This window comes from Grammomys surdaster, unplaced genomic scaffold (genome assembly GCF_004785775.1).
Source record: "Grammomys surdaster isolate TR1022 unplaced genomic scaffold, NIH_TR_1.0 99, whole genome shotgun sequence".
Classification (NCBI taxonomy): Eukaryota; Metazoa; Chordata; class Mammalia; order Rodentia; family Muridae; genus Grammomys; species Grammomys surdaster.
In genome coordinates, this window is record NW_021604578.1 from 17,775,771 (window position 1) to 17,791,057 (window position 15,287).

At 39.0% G+C, this 15,287-nt stretch overlaps 1 protein-coding gene across 2 annotated transcripts in view; it reads left to right on the forward strand.

Annotated features, from left to right (window-relative positions):
* The window catches only part of Slc30a5 (solute carrier family 30 member 5), a 31,517-nt gene extending 16,354 nt beyond the window's left edge, over positions 1 to 15,163 (forward strand). For both annotated transcript variants that reach the window (XM_028783957.1, XM_028783961.1), the window contains exons 6-16: positions 771 to 858; positions 1,916 to 1,992; positions 3,212 to 3,382; positions 4,016 to 4,304; positions 4,478 to 4,686; positions 5,213 to 5,370; positions 6,341 to 6,470; positions 8,660 to 8,852; positions 11,186 to 11,412; positions 13,980 to 14,108; positions 14,352 to 15,163. In XM_028783957.1, coding sequence (XP_028639790.1) covers positions 771 to 858; positions 1,916 to 1,992; positions 3,212 to 3,382; positions 4,016 to 4,304; positions 4,478 to 4,686; positions 5,213 to 5,370; positions 6,341 to 6,470; positions 8,660 to 8,852; positions 11,186 to 11,412; positions 13,980 to 14,108; positions 14,352 to 14,522 — 1,842 coding nt within the window. In that variant the 3' untranslated portion in view covers positions 14,523 to 15,163. The remainder of the gene's footprint in view (positions 1 to 770; positions 859 to 1,915; positions 1,993 to 3,211; positions 3,383 to 4,015; positions 4,305 to 4,477; positions 4,687 to 5,212; positions 5,371 to 6,340; positions 6,471 to 8,659; positions 8,853 to 11,185; positions 11,413 to 13,979; positions 14,109 to 14,351) is intronic.
* The last annotated feature ends 124 nt before the right edge of the window (positions 15,164 to 15,287 follow it).

Below are 15,287 nucleotides of genomic sequence, written 5' to 3' on the forward strand. Positions count from 1 at the left end.
GGGGATCTGACACCCTCTAGTGGTCCCTGAGATACATGTACAATACCCACACATATTCACAGAGTTCAAAGGCAACTTTAAAAAAAAAGTGGAGGGCAATAGAAATTACAGATGTCTTCCTCTGGCTTCCTCTTGCTTGCACACAGCACCCATACACATCTACAGCACACACACACAGCTCGCTGTCTTAGAAATGACTTAGTATTCTCAGCATGGCTTCAGGGACCTTTTTCCCTAGAGAAAAACAAGCTAGACTGTTCTTTGTTTCCTAATGTTACCAAACACAATACAGCTCTGCTAGTTACTGTTCCTCAGCTACGTAGGGTTTTTCAACCAAAAATAAGAAGCTTTTCTCTATAAACCCTAATGGTTTGTTGATATTAATATGCCTACTCACATTTAGAAGGAAATACGTTACTAACATTATATGTCTTAAGTGCTCTTAAAATACTCTGAAGAATTTATTTCTGTGGCTTGACTATTTGTTATACTATAAACCTATATAAACACAATAATGTTAGCTGTCATTTTTATTAAATAATGTTTTGGTTTTTTTTTTTTAATGTTTCTCTCAAGCCATGCTTGGTGGTAACATACCTGTACTCCTAGCACCCAAGATTGTGAGTACAAGGCCAGTCTGGGCTATATAGTATAGTCCTGTTCCAAAGGAAAAGGGAAAAACACTTTCCTCTAGCATTTGTGTGGTTATCATGCTAGGAATTAACCTTTAAAAGTACAAAACAAAACATTGTCTATTTCTTCTCTTTCAGACAAGAGGGGCTGCTTTTTTCATTATTGCTGTGATCTGTTTATTGCTTTTTGACAATGATGATCTCATGGCTAAAATGGCTGAACACCGTATCCTTTTGCAGCACACTGGAGTTACCTACAGTCTAGGAGAAAAACAGAAGGTGGCTGAATGGGAAACGGTGGAAGGAAAGAAATTTACCTCAGCAGACACAAGTGACACTTCCATAGATTCATGTTGACATACTTAATCGTTATTCAAACAAATAGTAAATTCATTCCGAGCTGAATATTTTAGAATATCCTCACTATTTTTCTGTAGTGCTTGTATTTTAGAATGTCCTGATGGTAGAAGACAAACATTTAAATTCCTTAGTTCTAGTTTTTACTGTCTTGCCCAGAATTTCTCTTGCCAGCTCAGGCCACCCCATGAACCAAACTTTCTAGTCCTGTTTATTCTCTGCTCTGAGCTCCCTGGTTTTCTCAGCCATGCATCTTTGTCTGTTCTGCGGTACTCAAAGTACCAGGTTTCCTCTGAATATTGCTACTTAGTAGCCTGAAGTGAATTAGTAAGCTACTAGCACTTTACTTTAGCTCCAGGTTGCTTCTGACCCAAGTGTTCCGATACACCCTATAGTTTGCTGCTCAGCTTGCTGGGGCCTGTGTGCTCTGCTATGTAAAGAAGGCAAGTCCAAGACTGAAGATGCAGCCGAGGTTCCATGGGACATGGGTAGACCAAGGAGATATGCTGTGCCTGTACATGCATCTTCTGTAGGCTAAGAACCAAATGTCTTCCTGCCTCAAGCACTGTCATAGGTGGAGACAATGGTGCTCTCAGAAGTCATGCTTGGTAGTATACCTTTATAAGCCCATCACTTGGGAGGCTGGGGCAGGAGTTCAAAAGTCTTTCGGGCTGTGTTTTAAGGCTCTGGCTCAAAAGCCAACAGGGGGAAAAGGAAGAAAAAGAAAATAACTATAAACCATTCCAATTTATAAATTATATTTTTAGAATTAAATTAAAGTGTTTTGTATAAGTTACTAAGGATAGTCGAATTTGCCGTACCCAGACTAGTTTGTCTTCAAAACAAAATAAAGCAGCTAGAATCTCCATGGAACTTTATCTTGGAGGTAGGATTTAAAGTATTTTCCTTTACTCCACTTTCTTCAGCGGAAGGACATCATGATAGCGCTCTAACTCACATGCTTTATACAGCTATTGCCTTCCTGGGGGTGGCAGATCACAAGGTACGTTCTTTGTGTTGCAAATATGATTGGAAGGACACAGCAACTATAAACTTTGGAGGGTGTGGGACGGGCCTCATGTAACTCAGGCTGTCCTAGAAACTCGGATATGGGATATGTAGTCAGAGATGAACTTGAACACTTGGTCCTCCCATCTCTACCTCTAACCATGGATCACACTGGAATTTATCATTTCTAAGTTTCATTTATACCTAACACATGCCTCTACTCCTAGCACTGAAGAGACAAGAGATCTCTAAATCCAAGGCCAGCCTGGGCTACATCTTCAATACTGTCCAAAAAATATATTTAAACTAACTTATCTCGAGGCTGGAGAGATGACTCCGCCATTAAGAGCTCTTGCTGGTCTTCCACAGAACTTGTTTGATCCCCTGCACCCACATGGCAGCTCACAACCATCTGTGACTCTAGTCCCAGGGGATCCAGTGCCCCAGCCATGAAGGTGGTGGTGCTCAGACAGACGTGTAGGCAAAACGTCATACACAAACACTTTAAAACACGAAAATTTACCAGAGTATAATTGTTTCTCAGCCCTCCCAAGTACAGAGTTTATAGCTCAGTGGTAGGAATGTTTGCCTATCCTGGGCAAGGAACCAGCACACATCCCTAGCACTATAAAGTTATAATACTAAAGTTACTACTAAATACAAACACTGCCTACCATTTACATAATTAAATAATTGAGAGTGAGGGGAGAAATAGTTCCATTTCTTCAAATATATATTCAAGAATTGAACATTGGGGCCTAAAGATATGGCTCAGTGGTTAAGAGTGCTTACTGTTATTGCAGAGTACCTGTTCCCAGCACCTGTATCAGGAAACTGAAAACCATCTGTAACTCCAGTTACAGGAGGTCTCTGGCCTCCAGTCACACATGCAAAGACACATTTTAAGTTAAAATTTGTGGGGGGAGGGGGGGGCGTAGATCTGTAGATGAGTGGTAGAGTACTTGCCTAGCATATACAGGGTCCTAGGTTCAGTCCTCAATATTGCCTAGGTATTGAGAGGTAGAGAAATGCCGACAGATCTGAGTTTGAGGTCAGCCTGGTCTTAACAGCAAGTTCTAAGCTAACTCTAGTTCTAACTAGATTTTTGCATAGTGAGGCTTTGTCTCAAAATTTTGTAAATGACATAAGTCTGTAGGGAGTTGATATGATAGTATGCATGTTTTTTGATGAGACTTTTGTCATGTCCTTCATAGGGTGGAGTACTGTTGCTGGTGCTGGCTTTATGTTGTAAAGTTGGTTTTCATACGGCTTCCAGAAAGCTCTCTATAGATGTTGGTGGAGCTAAGCGCCTTCAGGCCTTGTCCCAGCTTGTTTCTGTGTTTCTCCTGTGCCCGTGGGTGATTGTTCTTTCTGTGACGACTGAGGTAAGAGTGAGGGTTGTTGGCAACAAGTAAAGAGAGTTACTATTAGAAAGAAATCTCAATTCAGAACACTTTTTTCTGGTTTTAACACAGTTTCTCTGTGTGGCCTTGGCTATCCTGGAATTTTCTCTGTAGACCAGGGTGGCCCCAACCTCTGCCTTCCAGGTGCTGGGACTAAGGGCGAGTGTCCCCACCACCAAATTTTTTAACTGGCTCACTTCCAAATTTTTTAATCTAAGACTGACAATGGCTTAAATTATCCTTGCTTTTTCTTTAGTCTTTTTTTTAATTGGAGTTAATTTTGTTTATAAAAATGAAAGTCAAATACTATTAGATTTGCATATACTTCACATAGAGGCCCAAAGCACCTGTGAAGAAAACTCAGTTAATCTTAAACTCAGAGACTTGGGCTACTTACTATATAAAATGTATTAGTCTATATAAAATTCAACAGGAGTGGGGTCTTGTTGTTAATACCCTGCAGAACACTGGGAAAATGTACCAGTATTTTGTGACTCTCACATGCTGGCATTTTGTGAATCATACTGAGTCTTGAGTGTTTCTCTTTAGGTATAAAGTGGTTAACTTTGTCTCTGTAGAATCCTGATTGTGTTGTGGTGTTTGTCTCACTTGCAGAGTAAGGTTGAGTCTTGGTTCTCTCTCATCATGCCTTTCACCACAGTCATCTTTTTCGTCATGATCCTGGATTTCTATATGGATTCCGTTTGTTCAGTCAAAATGGACGTTTCCAAGTGTGCCCGCTATGGATCCTTTCCCATTTTTATTAGTGCTCTCCTGTTTGGAAATTTCTGGACACATCCAATAACAGACCAACTCCGGGCTATGAACAGAGCTGCACACCAGGAGAGCACAGAGCATGTCCTGTCTGGAGGAGTGGTAGTGAGCGCTGTGTTCTTCATTTTGTGTAAGCATTTGCCCTCCTTTTTATTTTCATTAATCTACTTTTATGGCTTCTGATGTTTAAGATTTAAGTTTAGAAATTGTTCTGTGCTTGCAATTTAGTACTTGATGACAGTGACCGTGTTGGTGGCTTAAGTGTTCAAAACATGTATAATACTCTGTTTTTTCTCTTTGTAGCGGCCAACATCCTATCATCTCCCTCTAAGAGAGGACAGAAAGGTACCCTTATTGGATATTCTCCTGAAGGAACACCACTCTATCACTTCATGGGTGATGCTTTTCAGCATAGCTCTCAGTCGGTCCCTAGGTTTATTAAGGACTCACTAAAACAGATTCTTGAGGAGAGTGACTCTAGGCAGATCTTTTACTTCTTGTGCTTGAATCTGGTAAGATTTTTAAATATTAGTGCTATATTTTTAAAGCACAGTGTTTTTAATTTTGATGGATGTATACTTTTAGTACTTCACACGTTTCTGCTAAAGTTTACATTTTTCTCTAATTAGTAGCAAGGATCCTATTCAAATGAGGCAAACAATCTTTGCAGTATTGTCGAAATGCTGGTTTAGAGGATGTTTTAAATCACTACTACAGTAGCTTGTAAGAGGTAGAGTTGCCTCTTAGTAGGATGTCAGTACATAACGCTGATGCTGACATTTTATTTAGAGCCTTGTCAGTTGATTTCTACGGACAAACAAATCAAACAGTTGCCTTTTAGTTTATAAAATGCATGTATCTGATTAGCTTATTTATTATCTATATGAAATACAGTTTCCAGCATTAAAGTTTTAAGGACATCTTCAAAAAAGGTTTGGGTAGTTAAAGGTTAAATTCTTATCATTAAAATATAATAATTCTCTGCAGTGATACATTTCTCAATATACTCCTCCCATAATTTCTTAAACCTCTTTTTAGCTTTTTACCTTTGTGGAGTTGTTCTATGGCGTGCTAACCAATAGTCTAGGCCTGATCTCTGATGGATTTCACATGCTCTTTGACTGCTCGGCTTTGGTCATGGGACTGTTTGCTGCCCTGATGAGCCGATGGAAAGCCACTCGGATTTTCTCCTATGGGTAGGTATGCTAACGGCACTAGTTCTCTAGTACAGTGCAGATTCCATCTTCAGAAACGGAATTTTGTTACTTCCAATACAGATGATTTCAAATCTTCACTTTTACTTCATTTGAAGTTGATAGGCAATATGAGCTACACATTTGATTAATACCAAATAGTAATCAGCTCAAGATTATTCTTCCTAACACATCTGCTACGAGGCAAAGAGAAAATACCGGCTAAAATGTTTGCTTCTTTGAGGTCACAAAACATCCATAGCTATTCATAACTTGTTATAAAAGTGCTCAAAATTTGAAGTATATGTGAAAATATCCTCCCACTATTGTCAATAATTCAACAAATGTCATAATCACTTCTGTGTGCAAGGTGTTTCAGTAAAACATTCTCTAAATAAATCCACCCCTTATCAATTGTTTATACTTTGGAAATCCTAAGTGGTTTTCATTTTGTTTTATTTGTATGTTAAGTGTTTGGCTGCACATATGTACCATACGCATGCCTGATGCCCACAGAGGCCAGAAGAGGCAGTTAGATCCTTGGATACCTGGATTCTCAAAACACCAAATGCTCGTAACTTCTGGCCCATCTCTCCAGACCTAATTGTTTATATTTTGAAAAGTGAATGAACCAAATATACAAATAATTTTGGTACAGAACAGAATCTGTGTACCATGGGAGATACAGTACACATTACAGGTTTAGAGAGATATAGTTGCTAAAAAATTAGATAAGGCTTTTTGTAAGAAAGGCATAAAGAAGGATTTTATATATATAAAATTTTATCATATTTTAATACTATTTTTAATATTACTATTGCTAATAGTGTTTTTAAATTTTGATAATTCTACATTATTATTAGTATAAAAAGCTGAGCTTGTTTCCTCACTTTTTATTATAAGTCTATAATGTTTATATTTTTAAAATACTTGTCAGTCTTTCTTTTCTAAAAAAAATATTATGTGTTTTTAGGTATGGCCGAATAGAAATTCTCTCTGGATTTATCAATGGACTTTTCCTGATAGTGATAGCTTTTTTTGTGTTTATGGAATCCGTGGCTAGATTGATCGATCCCCCGGAACTTGACACAAACATGCTGACAGTAAGTCTTTCTTCTCCTATTCCAGCTTCTACTATTCACACGCTTTTCCTTACCAAGGTTAGCTAGTTGTACTATTAATAGAGTATAGTTTTAGTTTTGTTTAAATCAGCATAGCTTCATTCTTAGTACTCTGTCTCCTTTATGCACGGTTTCATTTTCTGTGGTTTTGGTAACTAGTTTATCATCTATTAAATGAAAATTCCTTAAATAAATAAGTTTAAAGTTTTAAGTGATTGCATGGATACCTTTAATCCCAGCGCTTTGGCGATGGTCAGAGGGACTCTAGCTGTTTTAGTGCGTTGCATTATTACAGTAGGTCTAATCCATTTCTGTTGTTAGTCTCCTGTGCCTGACTTGAACTCTATCATAGGTGTGTATATGTAGAACACCACACACTGGACAGTGTGTACCATCCATAGCTTTAGGCATATATTGAGGTCTTAAAACTTGTGCCCTAACAATAAATAAAGACTGCTATGTTTACATTGTTACTGCAGACTCTTAAAAATTATTCCTTTTCTTTTTTTTTTTTTTTTTTGGTTTTTGGTGGTTTTTTGGTTTTTTGGTTTGGTTTGGTTTGGTTTGGTTTGGTTTGGTTTGGTTTGGTTTGGTTTGGTTTGGTTTGGTTTTTTGAGACAGGGTTTCTTTGTATAGTCCGGGCTGTCCTGGAACTCACTCTGTAGACCAGGCTGGCCTCGAACTCAGAAATCCACCTGCCTCTGCCTCCCAAGTGCTGGCGTGGGCCACCACTGCCCAGCTAGTTATTCCTTTTCTTAACTATCTTAGACAAATATAAGGTTATATTATAAAACATGCAGGTTCCGGGGCTGGTGAGATGGCTGAGTGGTTAAGAGCACTGACTGCTCTTCCAGAGGTCATGAGTTCAAATCCCAGCAACCACATGGCGGCTCACAACCATCTGCAATGATATCTGATGCCCTCTTGTGGGGTGTCTGAAGACAGCTACAGTGTACTTACATTAAATAAATAAATAAATAAATAAATAGTTTTAAAAAAAATACATGCAGGTTCCTTTATGACTTAATAATTTTTTTTCAAAATTACATTTTTAAATACCTGAGGGCATTTGTACATTGTTAGATAAAATCAGAGAAGAATAAAAATTGTACAGTTTTCCCCAATAGAGTATATAACTATTACAACACCTTTTAGTTCTTCCTATCCCCAGCCCTTATGGATGTTGTTTCTTGTAGATGGCCCATCCTTCCTTCACTCTGCCCTTCTGATTCCTCTGAGATTTGCTAGTGTATCTGTTCTGTAGGGACACTTGCCCTTACACTCACTCTTCTCTCCCATCCTCTCAGTTTCCCAGGAGCTTGCTGTCAGTATCCCTGCTTTATTTTATCCCTGCTGTCTCTCCTTTTAGCAACCCTGACTTGCAGTTGCTGTTTAGTTGGTCAGTCTTCCGCACTAAGATGTGTTTTCAAGACCCTGAGTTGTGTATCATTAACTCTTTGATGCTAGCACTTGGATTTTTAATTATGTGTAGGGTGTTTTGCTTACATGTGTGTGTGTGCATGCGTGTGTGTGTATGTGTCTGTCACATACATACATACACACCACATAAAATGCCTAGTGCCCATGGAGGCTAGAGAAGGTATGGGGTCCCCTGGAACTAGAGTTATTAGTGGTTGTGAGCCACCACCATTTAGGTCCTCTGGAAGAGTGGCTGGTGCTTTTAATGGCTGCGTCATCTCTCCAGCCCTCTAGTACTGACCTGTAGTAGGAAAGTGAACAACTAATTCTCAAATCACTGAAAGTAATTTGGAGTTTTGGTTACGTTGTACAGTTGGATCAGTGATGTGCCTGTCTGTCTGTTTTGAGCAGGGTCTCACTGGGTAGCCCTGGAATTTACAGTGATCCACCTGCCTCTGCTTCCTGAATGCTGGGATTAGAGGCATGTACTGCCATGCCCAGGCAGGATTTGCCATTCTATATCACTTAAATTCAAATCCTTGAACCACTTTTTTCTGGTATCTGAAAGTTAGAATGATCCTTCAAAAATACTTTACAATTCACATTTTAACATGACAGATTTACTTGAAGAACTTAGTGAAGTTTACAATGAATAGTTTTAAACACTCAGTAGAGAGTATTATGAAATAACTTCTAAATAACTTTTTTTCTAAGCTTTAAAATTAAAACTGTTCTTTTCTCCTTTTTGCTAGCCAGTTTCCATTGGAGGACTGATAGTTAACCTCATTGGTATCTGTGCCTTTAGCCATGCCCACAGTCATGGCCACGGAGCTTCTCCAGGGAACTGCCACTCTGACCACGGCCATTCCCACCATGCTCATGGACATGGCGACCACGGTCACAGCCACGGGTTCACAGGTGGAGGCATGAATGCGAACATGAGGGGTGAGTCCTTTGGAAGTGCTGTGCTGCCCACCAGCTGGCTCCTGAGTTGAGGCGCGTACTTGTTCTTATTAAATATTGGCCCTGTGGTGTCCGTGCTCTCGAAGTCGTGGGACCTAGGAAAATGGAGCCAATAAATGAGGCATACTGAAGTCTCATACAATGGTCAACTTTATTTGAAGCTTCAGCCAGTTTGTAGTTAAGAAAGGTCACATGGAGGCTGGAGAGATGGCTCAGTGGCTAAGGCCTGTGATTATTAGTCTTGCAGAGGACCTCGGTTCAATTCCCAGCACCCACATGGCGCTCACACCTATCTGTAACTTTCAGCTCCAGTGCTCTGACACCTTCACATAAACATACATTCAGACAAATCACCAATGACATCAAATAAAAACACATTTTTTTAAAAAGAAAGGTAATATGAGTAAAGTTCTTATGAGTTCTGGCTGTATACAATCACAGTGACAAGCTGCACATGGAAAAACATGTTTTTCCATAGAGACATATAAAGAATAGTTTAAACCGTTAGTTGAGTAACAGCACCAAGCAATAATGAGTAATCTGCAGTAAACTCACTCCTATCTGCTACGCCTGAGAGGGCCGGGAAAACAGTTCCAAGAACAGTTCCATGTGCTGAAGAAACTGGGATCATAAGACTCTTGTTTTCTTAGTGTTTTCACAAACACTCAGAATTCTCAAATGAGTCTCATACCTGGTTCCAACATTGTGGTACAGCTATGACTCACGATTTTTTAGAAGAAGATGGCTAAAATCTTGTCAGTGAAAGGTATTTGCCTAGTGTGCCCAAGGCTCCTAACACTGAAGGAAGAGGGAAGCAGGCACTCTAAAATGCAGCAGTGTGGACAAACCTCGAGGACGCTGCTCAGTGAAAGTTCATCACAGAAATATGGTTGTCTCAAGATTTACCTTACACATGTTGAAACTCATAGACTCAGCATGGAACAGTGGCTAAGAGGGGTAAGAGACGTCATTGATCATTGGGCTTAATGTTCCCATTAATGAATAGTTCTGAAGACCCACAATCTATGAAATAGTGTACCTGTAGGCATCGATGATGTATTCTACCATAAAAAGTGGTAAGGACAGACCGTGTGTTCCCTCCACGATAGCCGTTTAGAAAGCGAAGGAGCTAGAGATGGATCTGGTTTTATAGCAGTCACCTACCATACATGCAGCCTTGATGATCAGCACCATAAAAACAAGAAAGGAAATAAATACACTTGTGCAAATACCCATGTTTAAGTCAATTGCTTTAAGTATAATCGTTTTTCATCTATGCATAGACTATTTTGATTGCTAGGGAAACACTTAAGTGAACATTAATAAGCCTTCAAGACTGACAAAACAGGGACTGTTTACTGTATTATGAAAATAATTGGGTTGAATTAAACTCCTTTGTCATTTATACCAATTGTTTAATGTTAGTAACTTGGGTGACGTCAGAACTGGGAGTTGGTCCAGTAACTCTGGTAAAGGGCCTGCTGGCCAGTGATGCGAGCCTGACGCCTCCGATGCAGTCACTGGGACTCGTGCAATGGTGGAAGGAAGAAACCAGTTCCATTGCTCTGACCACGACATGTGCACTGAGTCATGTCATCCACACTCAGATACCACGTACACACAGTAATAAGTACATATTTTTTTCAAAGACACTTAGTTTTACTTTAAAATTTTTGTAGGAAGTAATAACCTTTAAGAAAAAATTTTTTTCAAATACAAACTTGACTATATCATTAATCTTTCTAAAATTATTAAAACTATTCCATTTTTAAAAACTTTTTAACCTTTTATAACCTTTTTAAAGACAAGATCTTGCTGTATAGCACAAGCTAGCCTTAAAATACATACGTATTTTTTAAAGATAGGATCTTACTATGTAAATCTGGCTAGCCTGGAATTCTCAGAGATCTGCCTTGCCTTTGCCTCCTAAATGCTGGAGTTAAAGGTGTGTGCCATCATGACTGACAATAAAATTATTTTTAAAAAAAGGTAAGAAAAGAATGGCTCAAAGACCCAGCACATGGCTCAGTAGTACAACTTTTGCAAGGCCCTGTGTGCAAGGGGGAAAAACAAAACAAAGAAACTTGCTTCAAGCATGATTTTTAGGACACCATCAGAGACAAAGACTACTGTGTTAACATTGGCACACTGTGCCACGGTCTCGAGTCCTTGACAGCAACCATGTTTGTGTTACTGTGAAGGGCCAGCTGCTAGCAGGTGCCTGGTACTGATAGGAGCCAGCAATGCTGCTAGAATACGTAAGAGGTAAATCAGATCAACTTTAACGTCTTATGCCCCTAATGTTTTATTTGTAGGTGTATTTCTCCATGTTTTGGCAGACACACTGGGCAGCATTGGCGTGATTGTGTCCACAGTTCTTATAGAGCAGTTTGGATGGTTTATTGCTGACCCCCTGTGTTCTCTTTTTATTGCCGTGTTAATATTTCTCAGTGTGATCCCACTGATTAAAGATGCCTGTCAAGTTTTACTTCTGAGACTACCACCTGACCATGAAAAAGAACTGCATATTGCTTTAGAAAAGGTAATTTCCTCACTACTTACTCTGTCCTTTAAAAATAACACTTAAAGTTGAATGAATTGATCTAACAAGTAATATGCAAGATATAAATTAATAAAAATACAATTTAGCCTAAAGAACATAATAAACTAGATCCAGACTTAGTGGCTTAAGCCTGTAATCCCAGTCGCTTTGTAAGATGATGAGAGTGTAAGGCCAGCCGAGGCAACGCTAGTGAGACTGTCTGCAAACAAGAGAGCTGAGGATGTGACCCAGTGGTTGATAGAGCACATGCCTACATCTGCAGGCTCTGAACTCACCTGCGACCACTGGAGAGGGAGGGTCGGGAAGAGTGGGGAGGGGAGGGAGGAGCGCGGAGGAGATGAGAGGGTACACGGAACAGGAGCTGAGCACGGGGAGCTGCATAACAAAGAGGCTGACCTGCTAACCTCACTTCCGGTGTTTGGCTTAGAATTTTGGTTTTTTGTTTTATTTTTTGTTTCTTTTCACTATTATTTAAAATGTAAGTGATCAAGGCATGATGGAAGATGTCCTCCCGGGACGTGAGAGGTGGAGGAAGGAGGGCTCAGAAGGTCAACGCTGTCTTCTGGAGCTACACCACCCTGTTTCAAAAGAAGAGACAGGAAACTAGGGGATGCCTCACTCAGTAGAGTGCCTGCCTCACAAACCTGAGGATCTGAGTTCAGTCTCCAGAATCCAAGTAGATGTGGAAGGCATGGGAGTGTCACCTGCAGTCCTAGTGGGTTGGGACAGCCTGATATGTAAGCTGCAGGCCAGTGAGACATCCCAGTGTAAAGAAGGTGGAAGGCACTTTTGAAGACAACCTCACTCAATGTGCACATATACAAACACACACATAAAAAGCTTATTTAAATAAAATGCTTGAGGGACCAAGAAGATGGCTCAGTAGTAAAGCGCTCTGGTGGCCCCTGGGCTCAGTTCCCAGCACCTACATGGCATACACAACTGTCTGTAACTCCAGTTCCATAAAAAGAAGAAAGTAAACTGTATACAGTTAATTGTATGACTAATAGAAGCCTGTTTTATGATTATAAAGTTACAGAATTAGCACACAAAACTAATAATATATCCTTTCACATAAAAATAATTTTTTGAGATAGTGTTTTGCCATATACCTCTCGTTGGCCTGGTACTCACTGCAACCTGGGATGGCCTCAAATTTGCATCAAGTCTTCCTCAACTTCCCCAGGATTGTAGGCATGTGCTACCATGTGAGAGAGTGGAGTCTAAAACTGGGTTGAATAAAATCTCAGGCAGCAGCCTGCTTCATTCAGGGTGTCAGACAGGTTATACTCATGGGGTTAGGAGTCACATGAGTAAAATATACACTCAAAGGACAAGCCACACATGAGCATATTTCTCCATGGGGGCATATCAACAGATAATAATAGCTAGTAGTCATGAGTAATCTGAAATAAAGTAAACTCTTTTCCACTCTACGTGGGAGGGGCACAAAAGTACATCCCATGAACAATTCTGTGTGTTTGAAGAAACTGAGGTCACAAGACTCTGGTCTGGTTCTCTTGGAGTTTTCTAACAAGCACTTGTAATTCCCCTCACACAGACCGTGTGATGACATTTAAGACTACTTGTTGCTCTTGCAGAGGACCCAGGTTTAGTTCCCAGTACCCCATATGGCAACTTGAATGTCTATAACTCCAGTTCCAGGGTATCCAGTGACCTCTTCTGACCTCCATGAACACTGCACACACAAGATATACTTACATACATATATATATACTTATATACATGAAGGCACAATACTCATACACATAAAATAACAATAAATAGATCTTTAAATGATATTAATAACAAATAAGCCCATTGCAGAGAAGTATAGCAAAATGTAAAAAAGAAAAATCAGATGAAATTTTACAACACATTATAAGTTGTTTCACTACATAAAAACGCTTGAAGAGGTTGCTCAGCAGTTAGAGCACTGGGTGTTCTTCAGGGAACCCATATTGGATTCCCAACACCCCCATGGCAGCTCCTAACAGTCTACATAACTCAGTTCTAGAGGATCCAACACCCTCTTTTGGCTTCTTGTGAACACCAGGCACACAAATAGTGCACAGACACATGCAGGCAAAACACCCATACACATAAAAGAAAAACAAAAATATTTTGGAAAGTAAAATAGCAAAATACTGTTTGATAAAAGCTTTTTCTACTTAATATCCTATTTATGTTTTAATGGGAATATAATATTACACTTATTTAACCAGTTTTCTATAGTTGATAATTTAGCTAATCCTCTGGTATTGAAAACTATATTGAGGCTATCTTTTAAATCTGTTACCTCTGTAACAGTGTATATGAATACATTTGTCAGTATAAAGAAAGCCATAGCTCGTTAAATACAGTTCATTAAATATGCTCAGGTAACGTGTAGAATAAATGAAATATATGTCTTGAACACCTTACTACAAGCTGTCTGTATCCTGTTTTTTCTTCTCTGGCCTTACCATAATGATTTCTAGATCAAATAATCTACATATACTTTATAAAAAAAAATCACTTATACCACCTCCCCACTCATTTCACAGATACAGAAAATTGAAGGATTAATATCATACCGAGACCCTCATTTTTGGCGCCATTCTGCCAGTATTGTAGCAGGAACAATTCATATACAGGTGACATCTGAGGCGCTGGAACAGAGAATTGTACAGCAGGTAATTCTTGTGATAATTCATGTATAAAATTGTATACACCATATGGGTTAATAGTTCTTTACTCTAAAATTATCAGTCTTGGTGGAGCTTGCCTTTAATCCTAGCACTCAGATACAGAAGCAAGCAGAGCTGCATGAATTCTAGGCCAGCCTGGGCTATATATATCAAGACCCTGTCTCAAAAAAGAAAACTTGTACTAAATACATTATTCTAAATTTTTTAATTTTCTGAATATTTTAACAGGTGACAGGAATACTTAAAGATGCAGGAGTAAACAACTTAACGATACAAGTGGAAAAGGAGGCATACTTTCAACATATGTCTGGCCTGAGTACTGGATTTCATGATGTTCTGGCTATGACAAAGCAAATGGAATCCATGAAATACTGCAAGGATGGTACTTATATCATGTGAGACGCACGCCTGTGCATGAACAGCAGAGGTTGAATGACGATTATAATGTCAGATCAGAGTGAAAGTTGCACATAATTGTACAGAAACTTTTAAAGCTCCATACTGTTGGATTAAGGAGTCTTTTTTAAAAGAAAATTGAGATGCAGAATTAAGCATTCATTGTATCAGAAAACTATTTGTTGCTGTGTTTGAATTATGTGCTTGAAGGCAATCTTACATTGGAATGAATATGATGTAACCGTACACATCATCTTCAGAAGTGGACACATAATGATGGATTCTGGTGAAGACCAAAATTTCTTCTGTGCATTTACTTTCAGTCAGAAAGCATCTCCACTGTAAATATGTACTTACATGTTTATTACAAAGACCCAGATGAAGTTTTTAGTCGATTTTTTGCATATCTGAAGGACAAAATGGGAATAAAATTCTATATTTATGAATTTTTCTGTATATAAAACTGATTTCTAATTATAACTTAAGTCCATTAAGTAAAAGCTGTATTTCTACTTGAAATGTATTCAGGAGAACTTCAACCACTGATTTGAGATAAACAATGAGAATAGAGAACTATGATATAGTTCTTGGTGTATTACAAGATTTAACCACTCCATTAAATAAATTTTTTTTTATTTTTGGTAGTATTTGCAAATGAATAATTGATTAGAGTAAAGAACTTATGCTAAGTTGTATCATGTTACTCCCTGTCACCTTTCACCCCAGGGCACCTCACAGCCTGCATACATCCCAGGGCACCTCACAGCC